The sequence below is a fragment of the Crocodylus siamensis genome, chromosome 4 (assembly GCF_052110815.1).
Source record: "Crocodylus siamensis isolate JL-2025a chromosome 4, ASM5211081v1, whole genome shotgun sequence".
NCBI lineage: Eukaryota > Metazoa > Chordata > Crocodylia > Crocodylidae > Crocodylus > Crocodylus siamensis.
The window spans coordinates 152,441,737-152,467,572 of NC_143398.1; the positions used below are offsets into that span (position 1 = coordinate 152,441,737).

General features: G+C 44.9%; 1 protein-coding gene across 4 annotated transcripts in view; it reads left to right on the forward strand.

The window, feature by feature from the left end:
- CDC27 (cell division cycle 27) overlaps window positions 1-25,836 on the forward strand; it is an 85,877-nt gene that overhangs the window by 11,144 nt on the left and 48,897 nt on the right. For all 4 annotated transcript variants that reach the window (XM_090044188.1, XM_090044189.1, XM_090044190.1 and 1 more), the window contains exons 2-3: window positions 8,723-8,798; window positions 25,425-25,572. In XM_090044188.1, the coding sequence (XP_089900314.1) occupies window positions 8,723-8,798; window positions 25,425-25,572 (224 nt within the window). The remainder of the gene's footprint in view (window positions 1-8,722; window positions 8,799-25,424; window positions 25,573-25,836) is intronic.

The window sequence follows — 25,836 nt, forward strand, 5'->3', positions numbered from 1 at the left end:
GGTAGCAGTGGATGTAGTCTTTCTGGACTTTCGGGAGGCCTTCGACACTGTCTCTCACCCCATTCTCATTAAAAAAAACTAGGGGACTGTGGTGTCAACACCTACACAGTCAAATGGGTCACTAACTGGCCGGAGGGCCGCACCTAGAGAGCGTTGGTGGATGGGTCATTTTCGACCTGGAGGGAGGTGCGCAGTAGAGTTCTGCAGGGTTCCGTCCTCGGGCCCTCGCTGTTCAACATCTTCATCAGTGTCTTGAACAAGGGGATAAAAAGTACCCTGTTCAAATTTGCTGATGACACTAAGATGTGGGGGTTTGTGAGCATGCTAGATGGGAAGAATAGGCTGCAATCGGACCTAGACTGGTTGCAGGGGTGGGTGGATGAGAACAGGATGGGTTTCAACACTGACAAGTGCAAGGTGATGCACCTGGGGAGGCTGGGGAACTCCCTTGTCAGCAGTGCAGAGGCAGAAAAGGATCTTGGAATCATCATTGATGCCAAGGAGAACATTGGCCTTCCTGACTGCATCCCCACACTGCCGGCCCAATGCACCTTGTCGTGAATCCACAGATGCATCTTGAGCAGGTCCATGGAGGTGATACTTCCCCTCTATGCAACACTGGTCAGGCCGCAGTTGGAGTACTGCATCCAGTTTTGGGCACCGCACTTCAGGAGGGATGTGGACAACATGGAGAGGGTCCAGAGGAGGGCCACTTGCATGATCAGGGGGCAGCAGGGCAGGCCCTATGAGGAGAGACTATGGGACTTGAACCTATTCAGCCTCCACAAGAGAAGGCTGAGGGGGGGAATCTAGTGGCCTGTTACAAACTAGTCGGGGGGGACCAGCAGGCACTGGGGGAGTCCCTGTTCTCCCAAGCACTACCAGGAGTGACCAGGAATAACGGTCACAAGCTGGCAGAGGGTAGATTCAGACTAGACATCAGGAGGTGCTACTTCACTGTCAGGACCGCTAGGATCTGGAACCAACTTCCAAGAGAAGTGGTGCTGGCTCCTACCCTGGGGGTCTTTAATACAAGGCTAGACGAACACCTTGCTGGGGTCTTTTGACCCCAGTACTCTTTCCTGCCATGATGGGGTTGGACTTGATGATCTGCTCAGGTCCCTTCCGACCCTACAAATTATGAAACTACTCATATAAACACATACATTGCAATATGCAAATGACTACAAGTACCCATAGACTTAGTTCATTCAGGATTGATGCAGTTTACCTTTTTTTGAACTGCTGCACCTTTCAAGCAGCCTTTTTTATACCTACTTATAAAGCTATATGTGATATTAGCCCAAAGCCAAAAGGCTCATGCTTTGCTGTATAGCTTACTGGGCTCGGTCCCAGCAGGGCCCACAGCATTTTAAGTCATAGGCCCCATAGCTCAGCACTGGTGTGTGTGTGTGTGTGCATGCCAGATTACCCCTCCTCCCCCACTCGTGACTGGAACCAGGTGTTCTTGTCACAAGACCTGGGATCCTCCAAAATTTTATATGCAGATGAGGTGCAGGGCACCCTTATCTGGCTCTATCTTATAGGTACACCAATCATAAGTGACAGGCTGAGAGAGACCAATAGAGGGATTCTGGGTGAACTGTTTGGGGCCCTGTTTTCTGACGTTTGCCAGTAACTTAAGGCTGAAAAAACAGGGATAATTGGAAATGGGAAAGAAAGGCACAGCTTAGCTGTGGGAGTTAGGAAGTTGAAATGAATGCAGTCTAGTGGCTCACCGTGACTTGGAAAAGAGTTGGTGCTGAGCTCGTCTGCTTACAGTGGGTTTACAATCTGCTTTCAATCGTATTCAGGTGGGCTGCGTTCTTGAAGGTTCAGATCTATGCTTACCTGTCAGGGAAACAGCATGACCTTTGAGGTGGTCTTCCTAGCTGCACTGAGGAAGACTGCTCTCCTGGCATGGGGATAGTACCTGCCAAGGTAATGTATCATAAACTTCCCACTTAGCTGCTGGAGAGGGAAGGTCTTGGTTTTAAGTTCACTTCATGAAAATTGGATACTCCTCCCTGGTGGCTTGCCCCTGAGCCCTTAGAGCTGAGGGCAAGCAAAACTCTGGGGCATCCGACCCCCAAGCCTCTAGGCTTGGGCCTGCAAGTAGGATGCCCGCCAAAGGTTTTGGAAACATCTGAAGCCCCAGATGGGGGTGGAGGATGTTTGCTGGTAGTAGGGCCACTTATGGTTCTGGACTGACTCATGGATTTGGAATTCGTTTTGGCTAATTTGGCTTGGAATATGGAAAATTTAATAAATTCAGGTGGGTTGCACTACCCTATTCTTGTGGTAGGCTCCAATCAGCATTGAAAGCCTGAAAGCAGAGAAAGTTATCAACAGAGTGTTGGGATGTAAGGAGTACAGGAGGGAGACCTGAAGCTCAAAACAGTAGCAGTGACGGCAAGTAGGAATGCACTGGTAGAGGTTTTGGGGGCTGATACCGATAGTCAATTTTTAAGGAGGCATATCGACCGATATAGATCTGATTTCCAATATGCAGCCCGGCTGTGTCCACCTGGTAAGTCTGTTGTGGGGGAAGGTGCTTGCGGGGGGTGCAGATCAAGGCCCCTGCTGTGAGAGAGGGAGTGGGGCTGGGGCCAGGGCCCTGGCAGGCGCTGCCCAGCCAGTGCAGGGTGGAGCTGTGGCTTGTGTGGGGGGAGTGGGAGAGGTGGCTCCTGCTGCTGCATGCACCCAGGAAGAGCACAGGGGAAGGAGTCATGCCCCCAGATCTACATGGGGTGGGGTGGCCTGCAGCTGTGGGCTGGTGTTGGGGCTGGGGCTGTGCTCAGGGCAGGTGGCAGCAGTGCTGGCTAAATCATCAGCCACATCAGGCCAGTTTCCAATACAGTCAAGTTTCTTTATATTGGTGCTGATCTGACATCAGACCTATGTATCAGTGCACCTCTAGTGGCAAGTAAGCACAAGGTGGAAAATAAATTGAACAGTGAAAATGAAGATCTGGAGACAGCTAGAAAGTGGACACGGGGAAAAGAAAGGAAGAAAGGTGGCAGCGGGAGCAATGGCAGAGGCAGCAACAATGAGGATGACAATGCCAGAAAAAAGACAGAAGCAGAAGAGAGTGGGAGACAGAAGGAGAAGGTACGTCGGGCAAGAAGCAGAGGACAGTGGGAGCACAATGGCAGGATAGCCCTCTAGCTTCAAAAGAAGCTAGAGAGAAACAGAGGCTGCATATAATCATAGAATCAATGAGTCGGAAGAGACCTAGACAGATCATTGGGTCCGACCCCCTGCCATGGGCAGGAAGGAGCACTGGGGGTGGCAGGGGTCATAAGACCCCAGCCAGGTGCCTGTCCAGGCTCCTCTTGAAGATCCCCAGGGAAGGTGAGAGCACCACCTCTGGGAAGTCTATTCCAGGCTCTGGCCACCCATACGGTGAAGTAGTTCTTCCTAATATCTAACCTAAACCTATCCTCCCTCAGCTTGTGGCCATTGATCGTGGTGACTCCAAGGGGGGCCCTGGTGAACAGACTTTTCCCCGAGTCCCTGCTGGTGGCCCCTGATAAGGTTATAGGCAGCCACAAGATTCCCCCTCAGTCTCCTCTTGCGGAGACTGAAGAGATTTAGGTCCCTCAGCCTCTCCTCATAGGGTTGGCCACGGAGGCCCCTCAACCATATGAGTGGCCCTCCTCTGCACCCTCTCCAGGTTGTCCACGTCCCTCTTGAAGTGCGGCGCCCAGAACTGGACACCGTACTCCATCTGTGGCCTGACCAGCGCCACATAGAGGGGGAGCAAGACCTCTCTGGACCTGTTAGTGATGCCCCTGTTGATATATGACAGGGTGCGATTGGCTCTGCCTATTGCTTCGTCGCATTGGCGACTCATATTCATCCTGGAGTCAATCCTGACTCCAAGATCCCTCTCTGCCTCTGTGCTGATGAGAGGGTCAGCCTCTAACCTATAACCATAATGCTGGTTCCCTCTCCCCAGGTGCAGCACCCTGCACTTGTCCTTGTTGAACCGCATCCTGTTCAGATCCTCCCAGTTCTCTAACCTATCCAGGTCTGCCTGGATGCGGTCTGTGCCTGCCGGTGTATTCACTTTACCCCACAGCTTGGTGTCATCAGTGAACTTGAACAGGGTGCTTTCCACACCCTCGTCCAGGGTGCACTGGTAGAGGGGGAAGGTGCTCTATGCGACGCTGGTCAGGCTGCAGTTGGAGTACTGCATCCAGTTCTGGGTGCCGCACTTCAGGAGGGATGTGGACAACATGGAGAGGGTCCAGAGGAGGGCCACTTGCATGATCAGGGGCAGCAGGGCAGGCCCTACAAGGAGAGACTATGACCTGAACCTAGTCAGCATCCACAAAAGAAGGCTGAGGGGGGATCTAGTGGCCTGTTACATACTAGTCAGGGGGACCAGCAGGCATTGGGGGAGTCCCTGTTCTCCTGAGCATTACCAGGAGTGACCAGGAATAACGGTCACAAGCTGGCAGAGGGTAGATTAAGGCTAGATATCAGGAGGCGCTACTTCCCTGGCACTCCAACATCTACTCCATGGCCCTTCTGACTCTACCAACTATGAAACTGTCTTACAAGTTGATGTTTTGGGTGTTTTTGACGCTCTACCCAAAAACGTTGCTGAACCCTGGACTACAAGTTAATGGCCAAGATGCTAGCTTTGAGGATAAGGAAAAAGCTCCAGAAGGTAATACTTGAAGACCAAGGATGCAAAGTACCAGGTAGAAGGAACTCTGAAGCGATCGGAGTGATTGGAGATATTGCCCCACAAACAGTTATAGCAAACCTAGATTTAGAAGAAGCGTAAGACAGAGTGGATCATTATTACGTATTTGAGGTACTATGAAAAATGAGATTCCCAGAGAAATTAATATATTGGATAAGGTTGTTTTGTAGCGAAGTTGAGTCAAGTCCAAATTAATAGGAACCTAAGTGTGGTCTTTAAAATCCATACAGGGATGAGACAAAGATGCCCCCTGTTACCACTATTATTTGTGCGCAGCACGAAACCATCAGCACAAAGAATAAGAAAAGGTAAGGTCATAAGTAAGACACTGGGAGGGGGTGGTGTAAAATGCGTACTATACAGAGTCTTCATAAGGTCTTTGTGAACTATTAAACTTTAATAACTTGGGTTGTGCACAAAGGCTTTGTGAAGACCCTGTATATGGATGATATAAATATAGTAGATAAAGACTTTAAATGGAAAGGGTGCTAAAGCATATATGAGTATGGAGAAGTGCCAGGGGCTAAACTGAATGCATCAAAAAGCACCATAATGGGAGTGAGGAACCGGAGGGACTTGGAGAAGTTGAGCCTTCAAATGAGAGAGAAAAATCGGTGTGCTAGGGATCTTGAATGATGCTGAAGGGAAAGATAATATGGCATGGGAAAAGGTGGTGGCAAAGCTGCAGCAAATACTTTGGTTATGGTCCAGGAGGACACTCCTTTGCCAGAAAAGTGACGGCATTTAAGGCTGTGCTACTGCCAATTTATTTTATATACGGGAATTGTATTCCTGCTGACATGGTGGCAGGTAACAAAAGTACAACGAGAAATGTATGTGTTCTTCTGGAATGCTAAAAGAGAAAGGTTGGCTGAAGCTGAACTGTGCAAAGCAGGGGCATGGGGGATGCCAGACTAGGGATTGTTCATCTGTGCAAAGTACGCCTTGCATATTGTGCCTATGTAACGGGGAGAGAGGGGGAAAGCAGTGCATATCGCCCAATTTCACACAGCTGCAGTTTTGAGGAAATGAGAAGTATATCAGACCTCTTTGAAGAGTCCACGGGTGTGGCAGCCAGCTGTTCATTACATCAGGATAGAAGGATTCATGCAGAGGTATATAGGGAAGGTAAGGCTGAAGATCCTGAAGGATCATAAGAAATTGATGAAAGTGGTAAGGGAGAGAGCCAGGATGGTGTACCAGTGGGAAACTTTACAGAAGGACAAGTGAAGACAGTGTGGATAGCAGCGATGGGGTAAAAAATTACAAGGTGAACATGCTGACTTAACTTCCAAGAGAAGTGGTGCTGGCTCCTACCCTGGGGGTCTTTAAGAGGAGGCTAGATGTACACCTTGCTGGTGTTGTTTGACCCCAGTACTCTTTCCTGCCATGGCAGGGGGGTCAGATTTGATGATCTGCTCAGGTCCCTTCCAACCCTACAAACTATGACACTTGGATTAAGAAGCATCTTGCCAGTAAGAGAAGTACAGCACAGCTGGGGCTTAACTAGTTCATCAAGGTGCCCAAGGGAGAGGTGTGATGGGGAAAAAGAAACAGTGGGATGTTTCGGGAGCTTCCATATGCAAAGTGGGTATGGGAAAGGGTCTGCTACTTTCTGAGTGTCACCAAAATAAACCTGTCATTAACGTGGCAGATGGTACTACATGGACTCATACCAATAAGGGACTGGAAAAAACATTATTAAGGACTTGGTGTTAAAAGTAGTTTATGGAAAGTAAGAAACCTCTGGGTGTTTAAGGGATTGGCTTTCACTGAAAGAGACTGCCTGAACCTGGGGCTGCATGAACTGAAATACTATATCGATAGGGACAAGGAAGAGATTGGAGAGCAAGAGGCAGAAAAGAAGTAGAGGAAAAAACTGTGCATACTTGTTTCACTAAACCAGCAGAGGACTAATGGGAGGGCAGAGTTACAGGTGGTTACTGAGGAAACAGTTTTTCATGGGGTTCTGTATAAAGAAAACTATTTCTGTAAGGGTTTGTTTTTTGTGGGAAGTTGATATGTTATATGCAGGAACATATCAAAACCTTACAGGTTCAATATATGTAGTTGTTTCTGTGCTATGAAGTCTTGGTAAAACAAGGATACTCAATATGTGTAGATTTGTAAATGTAGGGTGATGAGTATGTTTTCAATAAAATTTGTAGAAGGTTCCCATCAGCATCTTGGCCTTTTTGACTGTGATCAAGTGTAGCAGCAAGCATTTTTGGCCTCAAGGGAAGGGTGTCAGAACTGGCTCTGGCCCTCCCAGTGCCACCCTGGTATTGCAGTGCCTCCAGGCCCAGTATCAATTCCCTGTGGAAGGAGCACCCACCTATTTTTAAGGGCCATACAAAGAAAGAAAAAAGGGTTACCATCAGCATTTTTGGCACCATGGGAGGGTGTTGGAGCTTACTTCTGCTTCCCCGAGTGCTGGCCTTGTATTGTAGTACAGTAAAAGTTCCATTATCCGGCGTGCTCTGTGAACTGGCATGCGGGCTTGTAAGGCAAAGTGAAACCAGAAGTGCCCACCGTGGCACTTCCAGTTTCTCTGAGCCCCCACGGCCCAGGGCAAAGCAGCCTGCTCTGCCGAGCCCCTGTGGCCCGGGGCATAGCAAGCTGCGCAGGGCTCATCTCCCTGTCCGGTGTGGCCCGCAGGAGGGATGGTGATGCCGTGGATGCAGCAGGAGAAGTGGCAGCCCAAACAGGCATCCTTGCCACTCAGTTAACTGGCATGTTTTGTTATCTGGCATCCTCCATTCCTGGGAGATGCTGGATAATAGAGCTTTTACTGTACCTCCAGGCTAGTGCCCATTCCCTCCTGGTGAAACAGCGGCCTGTTTGTTTGTTTTTTAATTTGTTTTAAGAGCCATACCAACAAAAAAAGAGAGGTTCCTATCGCTACGTTTTCCCACTATGGGCCATGCATTTTATAGTCATGCTCAGTGTTAGCTTCCTTTTTAATGAATTTCATAACTGGTTTCCATTACTGAGCACATGCTCCTTTTGACATTGGTTTAATGATAGATGGTATATTTAATGAGGTTTCCTTGTATGAGAATGTAAGACAAGGAGCTTTTTATCCTCCTGCATGCTGGTGGGAAAAGGTGAGGGGTGTGGTTTACTTATATAGTTGCTGTATTCCTGTGTAAAACTTAAGTGCTTTGGTTGGTGCAGTTAGTTTTTCATGCAGCAGCAACCAATGGTTCATGCTAACTTCTGTTCATGGAGGAACATGTTCATCTGAACCATCACAAAATTCTGTCTAGATCACATTTGTTCTCAGTGAAGTATTCAACAATCATGATGGCAACAGTCACTAGCACAATCTAAGCTGTATGGTGGTAAGTCATGAACTAAGTTGGTTATAAACCAGTACAGTACTATTGCTTTTGTAAGTTGCAGTGGGTACTTTAATATTCTTTACTCAATTTCTTTGCTTTTTAATATAGGATCTGAAAATGCACAAATGGTTAAATACTTGGTTTTGCTGTCATTTCTCGTAATATGTTCTTATCTCTTTCTTTTAATATAATCTGGTAATAACTGGTCATAGCATCCCTCAGTCAATCATGAGTAGGGGCCAATTGCATTCCACTGTTCCATGGAAAGAATCCTATTGATGCTAGTAACAGATGGACCAAACTCATTCAGAATTGTGTAACAAGTGCGGGGAAATTAGCAGAGGTATTCCTATATTTGTAGGAATGCCACTAACTCTTGACCAGTGGTCAGGGTATAACAGTTTGCACTGCAGACTTCCCTTATAGATGCATCTCTCCCCAAATCAGTCATTTCAACTTTATTATTTTAAAAAATACTAATTTTTGTTGGTAAAATTGAACAATTAACTGAATTTTGTGGACCCTTGGTATATCTTTCCTTTGGCTTTTTTCATAAACTATTAATTTAGAATTGATTGTTCATTCACGTGTTTGTGTAATTGGATATGTGGTGTTTTAAACCTTTCCCCTCTCCTCCCCCTCCCTGCCCCTCTTTCTACAGGCCGCCATATGGCAAGCACTTAACCACTATGCTTATCGGGATGCAGTGTTCCTGGCAGAAAGGCTATATGCAGAAGGTATGTGCTGAAGTAAAAAAGTATAGTTAACCTCCATAGGGACACTAACTTCTAATTATTATGTTGTTTTTTTTTTAAAGTTGAAGGTACTTTTGGGGACTTTGTGCTAAGCTTGATTCTGCCATGCAAATGCAATGAATTTCATAAGCTTATATATTCTTGGTTTTGCATGGTATAACTATTTTGTCTAGCCCACTCGCTCTTGTACTGCCTTTTAAAATTTTTTTGGCTGTAAAAGGTTTCATAATTAGTGCTGCTACTGGAACTGGTCAACAGAAAAACGTTCTGACTTGTCTCCTGTCTCTGAACTCAGATGCTTCTTCTTTGCCATGAGCTGCTATCCAAAAATTCCTTTTAGTCTTGGTCTCTATTATAGTAGCATAATGCTTTGTGGCAGGGGCATGTGCTGACCTGCTCTGTGTGTTGTATAACAGTTTATTAAATAAGGCTGGATGATTACTATGTATTTTATTTTTAAATTTGATATTAAGTTGGCAAAAATTTTTTCCTTCTTTCACACATGTCCACACAGACAGATTTTGTTTGCTTTTGTGCTTTTCATCAAACTTACTGTGAGGCTTTTGTTGTTTGCTTGTTTTTTGCAGCATTAAATCAGTTGCCCAAACCTGTAAGAGTTTTTTAGTATATCAATCTTTTGTCCCCTGTGAAGTGCTAAGAGACCTCAGTATTTATTGTTTTGTAAGCTCTGCTTGTAGATTCACAGAAGTTTAGGGCTGGGAGGGACCTTGTGAGATCACTGGGTCCAGCCCCCCTGTTCTGGGCAGGAAAGACTGCTGGGGTCAAATAACCCCTGCAAGGTGGGTGTCCAGTTTCCTTTTGAAGATCTCCAGGATGATGCCTGCAACCACCCCTGCTGGGAATCTATTCTAGAATCTGTTCACACGAACAATGAAGAAGTTTTTCCTCGTATCCAGTTTGAAACCTTCTAGGAGTTTGACGGTTTCTGGCTTTCCCCTGGGATGCTGCAGTGAATATAGTTGTTCACTTAGCCCCTGGTGCTCACTCCTGATATATTTGTAAGCTGCCACCAAATCCGCCTGAAGTCTTCTCATTTCTAGGCTAAACAGTCCCATATCTGTCAGCCTTTCCTTGTATGGATTGCTCTCTTCAGGCCTCTATTTATAGAACAGTGCCTCTTCTCTGGGCTCTCTCAAGCTTCTCCACATCCTTCTTGAAGTGTGGTGCCCGGAACTGGATGCAGGACTTCAGCTGCAGCTTCACCAATGTAGAAGAGAGTGGGAGAATGACTTCCTTTAGTTTTGCTTGAGATGCATCGGTTGATGAGTGCCAGTGTATTGTTTGCTTTGCTAACTGTAGCATCAAACTGATGGCTCGTATTCATTTTATAGTCAACTTTGACCCCTACGTCCCTTTTGGACGTGGTGTGAGCTAGCACAGCACCACTGAGCCTGTAAGTTTGTTGTGGATTTTTCCTCCTCAGAGCTCTTTATACTTTCCAGTGTTGAACAGCATCTAGTTCTCTTCCACCCATCTAACTAATCTGTCTAGGTCCTCCTGGATCATCAGCTTACCTTGATGCATGGCTTCCCCACAGCTCGGTGTCATCAGTCAACTTTGCCAGTGTGCTTTTCTCCCTGACATCCAGATCATTGATCAAGATATTTGAAAAGTACTGAACCCTGGGAGACTCCATTGGCTACCTTCTACCAGGTTGACACAGGTCAAGTGAGGGTAGCAAGGGCAGGACATCACCTCATCATGCGTGGCTCTTTCTACCATCTGCCCTCTCCCAGCCTCTAGTCTGTATCTGTGGGGCCAAGAGTAGCCCTCACCACCAAGACTTCTTCTCCAGGCTCTTGTGTGCCAGTATCTGGAGCTATCTGCCCCTGTAACCCTTCCCACCTCCCTGGAGAGTATTGGAGGATGAGGTGGGCTGAAAAGCATGGCTCTGCAGCCTTGTGTCACCAAGCAGCAGGCTCTGCTGCAGGCAGTGAGAGGGGCTGGCACCAGAGCTGCTGGGTGGGGGGAGGGCAGGGCAAGGTAGCAATTCCCAGAAGAGCACCTGGAGGTTCTGCTTGTCTGTGGGACACTAGGGCAGGCACAGGACACCAGACGGGTGGAAGAGAGCACAAAAGCACTTACTGCTTTCTTGCATGGAGGCTGGGTGCAGTTACACCTTTAAAGTGATCTTGTGGCAACCCAGTTGAGAATGACCTGCGATAGACTACATCTTATAGCAGAGAACATGAAGCATCCCCTTATCTATTCAATATACAGCTTATATTGTACATTTGTGCAAATCTATGTTAAAAGAACACTACTAAGTTAAAATAAAGCACTAAAAAGTCTCTCTGGAAATGGTGCATGTGCAATTTGGTCAGCCCTAGGAGGTGTGAAACCTTGTCACCCTTAGAGAAGACTATCTCTGGAAGTCTTTCTTTTTTTAAATAGCTACCAAGTCTGAGAACTTTGAATAACTTTGGTTTTGTTTGCCCTTCTTTTTTACCTCCTCTCCCTCAGAAAATTCCCACAGGTCTTGCAGTGTGGCCAGATTCGATTGCATTTTTTAAGGAAATGGCAAAATTCACATCCTTGACATGCAGGCTATCTCCTAAATGAAGCCTGTTACCCAGAATATAGAAGTGCTGTAGCTCTTCAAACAGAGAGGGCACATGGATTAGTCATGGACAGAACACCCACACTTTTTTTTTTCCCCCCTTAACTTTTTCATCTCTTGGAAAAATAAACCTGTCTCATGCAGAGAGCAGGCAGGAAAAACTAGCTCAAATGGTTAAAAATGGATGAAATATTATATAAGCAATAGAAAACAGGTTCTTGGAATGGAAAGTGTAAAGCAACCTCAATTTTAGATGCTTCCAGCTCTGGTTTATAACATACCATACTTACTTAAACCCTACCACCTTGTCTTGGATTCTTCCCCCCTTCCCTATTCAACATTGTGTAGGGAAAGCCCCTTCTCTTAGATGGGGGGCAGGGAGCAGGGCAACAGCTGCAACTCCAGACCTGGGAGTTGCAAGGAAGCACAGGCCTTGTGGGGAGGTGAGCAGGAGGGGAACCAGTAGTGGGGGAAGCCAGGCAGCAGGAGAAATAAGTGGGGAGCCAAGCAGCAGAGGGTGGGCACCACAGAGTGGTGTGGACAGATGTGAAGTGCTCAGGTACTGTGGGGTTAAATGGGGCAGATAGCAAGGGGTGAGGAGTCAGACCATCTGCCCCCCTGACACTTTGCCCCACTTCAGTGTTGGTGGAGGGATAAATTTTAAGATGACTTTCCAAATATTAGTCTCTGGAGATTAAAAATTATAACAAACTTATAAATTTCCCCTGTCTAGAATCTGTTTACTGGAGGGTCATCTTAAATTTCAAATCATCTTGAATTTGAGTAAATATGGTGATTTTGTTTGTTTGTTTGGGGTGATTTGGGGTGTTTTGTTTTTTTTAATCAAACACTGTGGTAAACATACAGCTGTCCTTTTTAAGACAACTTGGGCAAACTCATTAAACTTGCTATAAAATCTTTATCTGAGTTCAGGGATATCAGTCTTTTAAGAATGGAAGCAATTGTGATAGTGTAAAATTGGCTTGTGATTTCACTAAATAGTTATGAAAGCATTGGCTACATTACATTAGAAGTTTTTTTTTTACTTTTTTTGCATGCAAACTGTAGTAGGAAAGGGAGGATGAGAGTACTTGAGCATAAAGAGTTAACTCTTAATTGTACATGACTGTTACCATAATTTCTTTAAGTCTTTGTTTTGAATAGAGTTAGTTTAATGAAAAATTAGAGATGTGTACACTCCCTACATGCTGCAGAGTTCTTGTACTACCAGTTAACCCCCAGTTCCTTCGAGCAAGAAAATCCCTGCTGGTGGCAGTGTTTGTGCTAGCAAAGCTGTGTTAATAAAGGGGTGCAGTTCCTGGCAAAGAGAGGGTGACTACTGTGTGTGATATTTTTTGCACTTCTGGTTGAGAGAAGCCAGTAGAGCTATGCAGCGTAGACTGAGCTTGAGAAAAGTAAGAATGGAATCTGTGAATGCTTGTTGCAGCAGTAACCTAGTCAGTAGCTCTCCACTTAAATCATTGGGGACACATCTGAAACCAAGCTCTGAAAAGTTTTAGAGGCTGAAATATCCTGAACTGGCTTGAAACCAGGAGTAGAAGGGATGCTCCTGCCTTTAGCCCTAAACTCCTAGAAATTTGGGAAAAAGACTAGCTCCAATGGTAGATGAGGCCGAGTACATGTAACACTTGCTTTACTTTTTTTTTTCCATTTGAGTTTTGGTGGTTTTCCATCCCTCCCCACTCCAAGTTCCTTTTTCAAATCAGTGCAGACTTAAACCAGACAACCTTCCTCCTGATCTTAAGTATGGTTTTCGCTATTCCTCATCCTATTCTGATGCGCTGAGCAGGTGTGTATGATGTGGTCCTAAGCAGAAGGAAGAAATTCAGAAGGTGAAACTCGGTGGCACTCAGAGCAGGAAATTCAACAGCCACGTGCATACACATGCAAGGCTTCCAGTTCTTTCACTATAATGCAATTAGATCTGGCATGTGTTTCCATGCAGATGCCATACAGCTGCCCTGTGAATCCCCTTATTTGCTTGTCCTAATCTTCTAAGGACAACTCCACCTTTCTGTTTGTTTTTGACCTAGCACCTACCTTTTGCCTCATCCTGCTTTTTTTTTTTTTTTTTTTTTTTTTTTTTTTTTTAAACCTATATTTAATTCCTTTTTTTAGGTTTAGGAGACTTTTTCCTAATCTTTTGTACACTTTTTTTTTTTTTTTTTTTTTTTTAAATAAACTTGCATATGAAAAATACCTGCATCTATGTGGCTTCCATCAGACTAAAGGCAGGACCTTGGATTTAAGCTTGCTGATGTAGTATGTAACAAATGTGACTAACATTGTCTTATGAGATTTAATTATTAATTTAAAAGACAGGGCTCTTAAAGCAGCAATGTTACACGCTGCATCTTATGGTTTATTTTAGAACATACATTGTTTCATATTTAAAAATGTTCAATATATCCCAATTAACGTTGAGAACACTAGACTAATTACCTTTGCTAAAATATTACATGCACAGTTATAACATCAGAAATGGTTTGTTGCTGGAGCCCAGTCCTACAACCTGCTGAACAATTTTTGGCAGATAGTGAATAGCTTAGATTTCCATAGACTTTAGAGGGTGTCCTCATGGAATGTAGTTGTTAGTCTTTTGAAGATGCATTAACATGAACTGAATGAGAGTTTGTTGTAGCTGCCACTGATGTTAAGCCTGATCATGCAAATAGTTATACAAGTAATCTGTGGAAATACCTTATAGGATCTATCCTGTTTGGCTAGAAATGACCAAAAGCTAGGAAGGGTGGGAATTCACCTAGGGAGTTTTCCTGAAAACTCTCTCACCTTCCTTCACTGTAAACTTGGTGAGAGGAAGCAGGGAAAAGGGAACATCTGGGGACTAAGGAGCACTGAATGGGCCAAGTTATGGGGGAGTTTGGTAGGGGAGGTCTACTTGGAAAGAGGGGCAGGAGGAGACGCGGCAGATTAAGACCCAGAGAAAGGGCTGGAGGATGCTTCAATGCCAGAGCCACTGCTACTTCTAGCTCTTCCTGTGCTTGTACCTGTGAGGTGTCTGTCCAGACAGGACCGCTCACTGTCGAGGCTTCCACCCACATCCTGGCTTGGTGCTGTGACAGCCAGGTGAGGAAGTGCCTGCAGTGTGTGTGGTGCCTCCTGGTAGTTCCATCAGGGAGCAGGCAAGAGTGCTACGAGGGGAGGTAGTAATGCTCTGAAGCATCGTCTGCCATGAGGAGTTCATCAATTCAGTGCTGAAGGAGAAGTCTAGGACTGTGGAGGAAGGAGTGCCAGAGAATGAAGAGAACATGGAGTCCCAGCAAGCTGTAAGTATGTGACCTCTGGCAGCAAGCTGAAGTCCTCTCTACCTGCAGCAGTTTATCTGAAGAACAGACATGTAGCCCTATCAACCCAGCCAAGGTCGGCTCCCAGATTACTGCTCCTGTCAGCACAGTTTGGGGTGAAGGTGAGCAGCTCTTGTGAAAGAACTGGTTGGGCACTATTTAGAAAATCTGGACATGTACAAGTCCATAGGGCCGGGTATGATGCACCCAAGGATGATGACAGAGTTGGCTGATGTGATTGCAGAGCTGCTGGCCAGTATCTTTGAAAACCTGTGACAATTGGGAGAGGTTCTGAACGATTGGAAAAGGGCAGATATAGTGCCTATCTTTCGGAAAGGGAAGAAGGAGGATCCAGGGAACTACAGACTAGTCTGTCTCACCTCTGCCTGGAAAAATCGTGGAGCAGGTCCTCAAGGAATCCATTTCTAAGCCCTTGGAAGAGAAGAAAGTAATTGGGAACAGTTAGCATGGATGCTGCACCAAGGGCAAGTCATGCCTGACCAACCTGATTTTCTTCTGACAAGATGACTAGGCTAGGATCTGGAACCAACTGGCTAGGGTCTGGAACCAACTTCCAAGAGAAGTGGTGCTGGCTCCTACCCTGGGGGTCTTTAAGAGGAGGCTAGATGTATGTCTTACTGAGGTCGTTTGACCCCAGCATTCTTTCCTGCCCATGGCAGGGTGTCGGACTAGATGATCTACTGGGGTCTCTTCTGACCCTAGAAACTATGAAATTATGACTGCCACCAGGTTGGTCAGGCATAACTTGCCCTTGCTTGCATCCATGCCAACTCTTCCTAATCACTTTCTTCTTTTTCTGAAGTCCAGGGTCCTCACTCTGCTGCTCTCCTTTCTTCATTTTGTCAGGATCCTGAACTCTATCACCTTGTGGTCACTGCTGCCCAAGTTGCCATCTACTTCTGCATCCCCTGCCAGTTTTTCCATGTTTGAGAGCAGCGGTCAAGAAGAGCACAGCCCCTAGTTGGTCTCTCCAATACTTGTACCAGGAAGTTGTCCTTAAAAACTTCCTGGATTACCAGTGCACTGCTGTATTGCCCTCCCAGCAGATGTTGGAGTGGTTGAAATCCCCCATGAGAACCCAGGTCTATGGCTTGGAAACTTCTGCTAGCTGTTTGAAGAAAGCCTCACCTACTTGCACCTCCTGGTCTGGTGGTCCTTAGCAGACAACCACCACAACCTCACCCTTGTTGCTCTTCCCTTCTGACCTTAATCCAGAGACTTTCAACAGCCCTAGCTCTAGTTTCATGCTGGAGCTCTGAACAACCATAAAGCTCTTACATGAAGTGCAACTCCTCTTCTCCCTTGCCTGTCCTTCCTGAACAGTTTGCATCTGTCCATGGCAGTACTGCAGTCATGGGAACTATCCCACCAAGGCTGTTATTCCAGTCATGTCATAGTGCCTTGACTGAGGACTTCCAGTTCTTCCTACTTCTTGTCCCAGGCTTCATGCATTCGTGAACTGACACCTGAAGTAACTAGCAGATTGTCCTACTTTCTCAGTAAGAATACAGCCTCCCTTGTTGCCCCTTCCTCCAAAGCAACTTAAAGTCCTTTTTAGTTGCTTTGGGCTTCTTTTCCTATAAAACTTATCAAAGGTTCTGTTCTCACCAAGAAGTATTTACATGTTGGGCTTCAACTGTGAAACGTCAACAACTCTTGCTGTTCAGCAGTTTGTGAAGTTTGGCAGACTCTTTTACGGCTGCCTCTATTTCCTACTGAGATTTAGAATACTGTGCTAGTGTCCTGGCCCATATTGTATCTGATTGTTTACCTTGGCAGCTCTAAGGACTCCAAACTGGCTGTATACAGGATAGTAGGAGAAACCCAGCAGGCTTCTAATCCAGACAAGCAGTTGTTTGCTTGGCACAGACCCACTCAGGCTATCTAAACAGTTCTGTCATTTCTATGCATAGGTATGAGAAGGTATGTCATAAACTATAGCTTTTTCATAAAGCTCTGATATGGCTACACCAAGAGTATTGCATTTAGCTCATTTCTTCAGTAATGAGGTGCCCGAGTTCCCTACATTGTATTAGACAAGAGCACCAAAAATTGGCTTCTCACGTATGTAAAGTTTTGCTTGTCAAGCTCCATATTCTCTCAGAAGTTAAAGATTATGAGTTAAATTTTAGGAATGTTTAACAGTTAATCCAGTTCACTGTCATGTCCTGCTACAAGTGCTTTATGGCAGCAAATCTTGACTTTTTTTTATAAAGTGCTAATTTACAAGTGACAATCTACTGAATGTCAGAGCTGAAGGTGTGAGTGGAGTAGTCTATGCCTTCACATATATTTTGTATGTTACCAACAGTGAAGTAGTTCTCAGGAGCAAGGATGCAGGCCTGGAGCCTCAGCTCATATAAACAGGTGAAATTTGCAGTAATTTCACTGGGTTTAACATAACTACAGTAGCTAAGGAACTAATCCCAAGACCTTCTTGTATACCAACCTCATACAGTGGACCTTACAGGTTATGCCATCTGTTGAACTGAATGACCTCCTTTAGTGTAGGTTGAGATCTAGTTGCTCTTTAAATTCCATGACTCATTCAAGAAAAACCTTCTTTTGCCTGCCTATATATTGAATATTGTCTGCATGGTATTTTTGGTTGGTTGACTTTCATGGTTTAAAAAAAAAGCTTTTTATCCTCTAGAATGGAGGTGGGCAAAATATGGTCCGCAAGCTGGATCCTGCCCTCCAGCTGATTGGACCCAGCTCGTGGGTGGTGACCTTCACCACTGCAGCAATTCTTTTGTCTTCTGAGAAACTCCCTGTGCAGCCCAGGGTCCACCCTGCTGGCTTCTAGGGTGGTCTCTCTCCCCCTTCTGAGAGCCATCCCTCCTACCTTCCCCACAGGGCCTCTTTTTCTCTTGCTAGCACCTGTGGATCTGTTTTTTATGGCACTGGGTCCTCTTTCCTGTCGTCCAACTCTCTCGAGCCAGGCTTGCCCAGGAGGTCCGCGGTATGGCATGCCACCCCAAGAAGGGACAGATTCACAGCTTGCTCTCAGCTGTAGTCTTTCACTCCTGGCTCTGCAAGGCCTTGCCTTAAAGGGACCTAGCCCTGTGGTCCTGCCCTGTGTCTTTTCCCCAGTAACGGGTGTAAACCTGTTACAGATGTGGCATGCAGCATGGGTCCCCAATTGACTGGAGCAGGTATGGTGCACTACACAGTTCCACACCACTTACCAGGCACACCACATGTGGAGGAGACCCCAGATCAGCAAGAATAGATGCTGTGTGTAGTGCAGCACCCACTCTGGAATCAGTTCTACATGCAGTGCCTTTGCCAGCTGCATATGCTGCCCACTCTGGGATCGGCATAACATTCAATATGATTGCCAAAGCAGTAGCCATGGGTGCTGGATCCAGCATGGGTTGAGGCGAGGAAGTCTGTGAGCCCTATGGCTCAAATCTGGCTAGTGAACTAACCCCATGTTCACTCATTCAGCCTGCAGGGCCAGATGAGTTTGGACACCCATGAGCTAGAGTAACAGCGGAACAAGTTAGGGTGTACTTAGATAAGCTAGATACGTTCAAGTCAACCAGTTTGGATGGGATGCATTCTACACTACTGAAGGAATTGGCTGAGGTAATTTCAGAGCCACTGGCTATTCTCTTTGAGGATTTGTGGAGAACAGGCAAGGTCCTGAATGTCTAGAAAACAATAAATACAGTGCCCTTCTTTAAAAGAAAGGGAAGGAGGAGAAATAAGGGAATTACAAAACAAATCTGCCTGACCTCTATATTTGGCAGGGGGAGGGAAATTATGGAACAAGTCCTCAAGGAATCTATTTTGAAGCACCTAGAAGAGAAAGTTATCAAGAACAGCAAGCATGGATTTCCCAAGAGCATGTTATGCCCTGATTTCTTTCTTTGGTAAGGCAGTGGGCTCAGTGGACAGTGGGAGAGAGCAATGAATGTAATCCACCTTAACTTTAGCAAGGCTATCTACCTTAACTTTAGCAAGGCTTTTCACACCATCTCTCATGACATATTTTCATTCACAATCTATAGAAATACAGACTAGATGAAAGTTTTGTAAGGTCACCAACTGGTTGGATCATCCTATTCAATGAGCAGTCAATGGCTCAGTGTCTAGTCAGGAGAAGGTAATACAAGTGAGGTTCTCCAGGAGTCTGTCCTGGGTCCTTCAAGAAAGAGATGACCAGCTTGGAAGGAGGCTGGTGCAGAGCAACAAAAATGGCAGGTGAGTGAGAAGGGGTGGGGGGAGTGCAGTCCCAGCCAGTGTTGGAACCCACCCTGTACAGTGCTAGATGCAGTCCTGGTCCTGGACTGGCTAGAGCAGGCACTGTGTGCAGTGCATGTCCAGAAGAGCCTGGAGGAGGTGACCAGAATGGATTCCACATGCAGCACGTGTCCCAGACTCAACCTGCAGGTTCAGTCTGCGTCAGTTCAGACTAAGGGCAGCACGTAACAGGATAACAGGGCTCTGTGAGCCATGTATTTGATATCCCTGCTTTAGGCTGTTTGTCTATTAGAATTTAAAAAAGGCATTAAATGCTTCAGTTTCCTCTGCATTATCTGTAACTTGATTGCCTTCGACATTCCATAAGGGACCTATGGTTTCTCTGATTTTCCTCTTCCTCTTGCCATACTTGTAGAATCCTTTTTTGTCTTATATCCCATTGCCAGTTACACCTCAGATCATGCTTTGGGCCTTCAGACACTTTCTCTGCATGCCTGTGCAATACTGTTACACTCGTCCTTCATACTGTGACCAAAGTGTCCTCTTTTTATAGGATTCTTTTTTGAGTTTCAACTCATTAAAGAGATTGCTCTCCAGCCAGGCTGGCCTCCTGTTACACTTCCCATTTTTCCATTGCATTGGCATAACTTATTCCTATGCTCTGAAAAGGGTAAAGTAGAGCCAGCTCTCCTGCATTCCATTTGTCCTCCAAGGGGATCCTGCCCACCAGTTCCCCATGTTGGTTCAGGTTTGCGTTTCTGAAGTCCAGTGTCTTTCTTGTGCTGCTCTCTATCCTTTCTCCCCGTAAGATCTTGAACTCTTATAATTTTGTGGTCACTGTCACCCAAGCTACTGTCCATCTTCACATTTTTAACCAGTTCCTTCCTGCTTGTGAGCAGTAGGTTAAAGAGAGCTCTTCCCTGCCCCCATCCCCACCTCCAGTTGGACTGTCTACCACCCGTATCAAAAAGTTATTCCCAACAGACTCCAAAAATTTGTTGGAGTGCTTGTACATTGCACTGCTATGCTTGCTGCTGCCCTCCCCCAGCAGATATCCCAATAGTTGAAGTCCCCCATGAGAACCATGTCCTGCGACTAGGGAAACCTTTTGTCAGTTCTTTTAAGGAAAGCCTCCTTCTAGTTTTATGGCCTGTAGCAAATGCCCTCCCTCCCCTGGTTCACTGCTCTCCTCTCTGACCTTTACCCAGAGCCTTTTAACAGGCCTGCCTTCTACTTCTTGTACCACATGTCTGAAGACCTATATATCATCTCTTATATGTAGGGCAAAAACACCTCCTCCTTCTCTCCCCGGCTTGTCTTTTCTGAATAAACTGTACCTATCTATTGCAGGTGCACAGACTTCAGATTTTTTTGGCTGATACTGATGGCCAGTTACTAACCAGCCATATTGGCCGATACTGATCCAATAACCAATTTACAGGAATGCAGCCTAACAGCTTGGAGAGCAGTGTCTGGCCAGTAAGTGGTGGGGGAAGGGGTGTGGGGAAGGGGAGGGGTACAGACTGACCTCCCCACAGTGAGGGAGGGAGTGAGGCAGGGGCAGATGCTGCCCAGCCAGGGTGGTGAATGTGGCCCTGCTGGAAGTGGGATGGACCTGTGGGCAGCTTGTCCAGGGGGCATGGGAGGGAGATGGAAGCCAGCTCCTTGCCATTGCTTGCACCCCTGGGGGAGGCATGGGAAGCATCTGCCCCCCAGATTTTTGCACAGGGTGAGGGTGGGCTGCCCACTGTGGGCTCAGGGCCAGGGGGTGCCTCAGCCTCTTACTGGTGGGGGGTGCTGGGGCTGTGCTTGGGGTGGGCAGTGGTGGCAGTGCTGGGAAGCATGGCTATGGGGTGGGCTACAGCTACCCTAAAATTTCCTGTAGCCACCCCACCTCCCAGTGCTGCTGCCACCTGCCCAGCTCCCTTCCCAGGAAGAGGCCAGCGCTGTCCCTAGACTGGAGCCTCAGCAGGCAGTCTGCCATTACCCTGTGCACAAATCCGGGAGACGCATGCCCCCTGTGCCTTCCCCAGGGGTAAGCACAGCAGTAGCCTCTCCTCCCCACCTGTCTGTGACCTCCAGGCCCAGCTGCCTGTAGCTCCAACCTGCTTCCAGGGTAGGATTCTCTGCCCTGGCTGGGCAGCCCCTGCCCCTTCCTTCACCATGGGGGCTGCAATCTGCTCCCCTCCCCCAACATCCCTTCCTTCCTGTAGACTTATCAGCCACATGCAGCTCTCCATGCTGCCCAGCTGGATTCCTGCTCACGTGCATGCTACAGAGGCATGCGTGCTGCAGCTGCGCACATGCTCACAGTATTTATCGGTTACATTACTGGCAACACTGGCAAAAAAAAAAAAAGCTGATTGCTGATAAGGTTAACTTTTTCTTTTTTATCAGTGTCGATCTGATATGCAACTGATATATTGGTACACCTCTATCTATGGCAGTACTGCAATCATTTGCATCTTTGTAATCGCAATTAATATCAATTCTGTGTTTATACTATAACCTGATATTCTTCCTGTTGTATTCCCTGTACTTTTCACATTAATGTGTAAACATTTTCGGTATCTAATTGAGAGTCCTATCCTTTCCCTGAGAACATTGCTAGGGCTTTTGTTATTGCTTTCCCTGACTTATCTTTTATCCAGGTCCCCAGGCTCTACTTAATTCCAGGTTTTTTTTCCTCCACCCGTGGTGAAAGTAGTTTCAAGCTGTCCTCACTAGGTTAGGCCTGTATGAAGACCCTCTTCCCTCTCTTCGTCAGGTGGATCTCATCTCTTTCCAGCAGTCCATCTTCTTGGAACACCACCCCATGGTCAAAGAAGCCAAAAACCCCTGTGAAGAGGATTTTGAAGGAAGATACCTTAAGCACTCTGCTACTATAACCTAATCCTAGGAACTACAAAAGCTGCCATCGTTTCAGTATCACAATTCTGATTTAATTATTTGTCTTAAATTTCAAGCAGAATTATAAACAGCTGGAGGAGCCTGATGGGGAATAACTGGAAGGAAAAGAAAATCAAATGTCTCACTTTCCAGGCATGCCAAAATAAAAGATAAATGAGATTCTGTTCATCTCAATTTACTTGGACTTTCAGAAGATTTTTCACTGTGTTCTTAGTAAGGATTACTGACATCTCATGTTCTCTTTAGTTCCTAGTTTTATTACTTCTTAGAAAACAATAGGTAGAAAATGACCTTGGAATAAATGGTCTATTTCAACAAGGCAAAATGCTGAGGGAGATGTCCCAAGGGTCTACAACAAAATGCTTATTATGATCTCTTAAAGGGGGTAAGTAGCAGGATGACAAATGTTACTGAGAACATAACTTCAGATTAATCAAAACTAAAGATTAAGTTTAGTTCAGAGGGACTTAACAGTACAAGTAAAGAAGCAACCTAATTGCAAGTGAATGTATAGTGTTGAAAAAAGCATGGGGTAGTACATGTTTAGAACCAAACAGTATGAGTAATTTTAAAGTGGCCGAATAAAGGTAAATTCACATTTAATGGGCAGCTTGGTGAGAACTGTTTGCTGTAAAAGTCGTGATTGAAGTGATGTTTGGGAATGCATAGGAAATGCTTGTCATGCCTATATATAATCAGTTGTTCATGGGTGAGTAGAGTCTGGATCCTTCATATCTGGGTGGTTCACAACTTTAATTTCTAGCACATTGCCTGAATTAAGTGAGCCACTCTTACTGTGACTTCAACTTCAAGCTCACTTCAGATGCTGTTAAAGGACATGTACAAAGCCATGTATCAAATGGAGAGAATGATCTGAATACACTATTTTATATATTATTAGAAATGAAAATATCTACATATAAAACAGCTTGATGGACTGACTGATCATGGCCTAGCAACACAGAGTTAAATTTTTTGATAATTTTTGCAATAACCTTGGGTATTTGCTGATACTCTGACTGTAGTTGGAATAGGGTCAGATAGATAGGCTTAAGCCAGCTCTCTGCAAAAGTGCAAATGTTTAAACCTTAAAAGGTACAGCAGATTACTATCTCGGTACTTAACTCTTAATTGCTATTGGAATCTGATAACCAATAAATACAACGGAAATTGTGCCTTTTGAAATACTGATTTGCTGCAGAGATCTAATTAGTGGAAGGGCAAGAGTGATGTCAGGAAAAAAGAGAGCTGCCTGTCCTCAGTGCAATACTAGCCCCTGATTCATGGGGAGTACCTTCCTTCCCAGTCCCTTTTGGGTTTGAGTTAGACGTCCCTATCTAGAATCTTGCCCAAATGTTTTCTGTTTAGTTCTGTACATGATGCTTCCTTACAGAAGATATCCAATTTCATGTCTTCATGTAGCAGACATAAATAATAGCAGCTAGTTTAGCTCAGATTTTGCAAAGTTTACAGTTAAACATACTGTACCATCTGGGCAGCAGAACCATGCCTTGGCTCTTGCTAATAAGACTACACAACTGTTCTAGTAAAACTTCATTCACTTTTCAACCTGTTGCAATAGTATGAGTTGTTTCTCCAGGTAGGAGTCTGACAAGTTTTTACATCAGACTTGCTATTGCTGGTCCTTGAGCTCCATTAGTTCCCCAGTGACTTCTCTGGGTAACTTTGAATCTTCTGATAGACGTGTACTTATCAAGTGTTTTATAATGGGACCCTCTTTAAATAGACTAGAGGTTAGTTATATCACTTCACAATGGGTGCCCTGTCATTTACCAGCCTAACCTTTGTTAGCAATCACTGTTAGCTTCAGGGATAGGGGTTGATGCAAGGCTGTCCAGCTTCTAAGTGGCTGGAGTCTGTGGGTTGCACTAGCACAGGCTGCAGGCTCCCTGGGCTGCATGCCATTCTCGGCTCTCCAGGCTGTGCAGGAGCCCTAGGGTGTAGTCTGTGCTGTTCCGTGCCATGCAGCACTGCACTGTTCCCCAGGGTGGAGACAGAAAATAGAGCTGGAAAGGGAGCCTGGATCCCTTGGAGTTGCTGCTAGTTAGACAATCCTGGGCTAATGGAACACTGTTCCCTAGCAGAAGGTTTTTTGACTAACCCTTTTAAAGAAAAATGTAAGTTAATCTTTTTTGTTTTTAAAATCAGTCAGAACTTCAAATGAAAAATTATAACCACGTTAAAGCCTAAGCGTTTTCTAATTTCAATGTGAATTTAAAATGTTACGTATGATGAGCCCTCCTTTAAATTTTTTACTCAAAGGGTACTGCTTTTTTTTTTTAACTGCATACAGAATGACAGGTGCGGAGGGGAAGACACTATTAGCTTCTGAGCCTAATTCAAGGTTTATTAGTGTTACAGCATGTTGCTGTGTGTATGTGCATGCATGTTTGCATGCCAGCATTTGTTCTGCTGTACATGCTACCTCATAATTCTAAAATCTGAACTGACCCGAGGTCAGGTTTTCTAAAAATATTTAGCTACCAAGTGGAATTTTCAAAAGGCACTACTTCCCCATGATTTCAGAGGGAAATAAATGCCTAAGGGCTTGGGCACCTGTCTTTTGATGACCAAAAACAATAGCCATTTTTCAGGTCTGCATTTATTAAGTATGGTAAATATGAAAGGGAATATTAAAAACTAACTTGTTTTAATAAACTTTTGTTAATTTATCTAGTGTATCTCTGATCTTTAAAAATCCTAGTTTTAGTACTTTAATTGAATACCCTTTTCCATCTAAATATAGTTGGATGCAAATTAAAAGTGAAAACAAAACTTAAATGCATAGTAATTTACCACTTTCTGTCATATACATGTGAAATAGTAAGAATCTTTTAATATATTAACTGTTGTACAGCCTTCTTATTACCAGAAAGGACCAAATTATAGGCAGGCTATATTTGGCTGAAAATCAACGTATGTTAGTAGTTATATTAATCAGTGAGAAGTAATTATTCTATATCTTGCTTAGTATCTGCTTTAATTTCCCCAAAATCAGCTACTTAAACACAGGTTTCCTGCTTACTTTTTTATTTATATAATAACTAAATAAGTGTGCTGTGTGTGTACTAGTGATTTTTAAGTCACTGACTTTAAATCGGTTTACCTTACTATAGTGTCTCCTATTACTTGATAGGAAAACTGCACTCTTAAATACCTGAATTGAGAAGCATCTAGATAAAAAATAGTGTGCACTTAAGGATATGATGCAGTCCTTCCTGATCTGTGACTTGCAGTAGAATTACGAATTTGTTTTATTGTGCTTAAAATGGCACTCTGGTGCTTTTCAAGACTTGTATAGGTAGGGTAGATGAAATGATTTGCGGTTTTCTTAATGTAGTAGCTTGGACAAATCTTATTTATAGGGTCACACAGAATGCACAAATCCTTTACACTGTGACTAGGAAACTTAATTGAATCTGTCATGGGTTTTTTCCTCCTTGACAGCAGGAGTTACACTTTTTGCTGCTTATACCAAAAAACAGACTGATCAAATGACAATGATGTTTTTGTTTTTGTTTATTTTGTTTTTCTTTCTAGTACATTCAGAAGAAGCGCTGTTTTTACTGGCAACATGTTACTATCGCTCAGGAAAGGCATATAAGGCATACAGGCTTCTGAAGGGACACAGCTGTACCACCCCACAATGTAAATATTTGCTCGCAAAGTGTTGTGTGGACCTCAGCAAGTAAGTAACCCCTTTCCATTCTGCTGTTGTGCTAAAGGGTTTTTTAGGAAGCTGTCACATTACATACACTAGCAATTCAGGAGTCCTTAATCCCCAAGGATTATCATAAATGCAGCTAACTTTACTCTGATATGTACCTACAATAGCTCATACTACAGAAACCTCTAAAACATACTCAGTGACTTTGTATAGTATTTTGGTCAGTTTAAGCAACATCTAAACAAGTATCCATGTGAAAGCAGGTTAGAAATTGTGAGGTTTTTG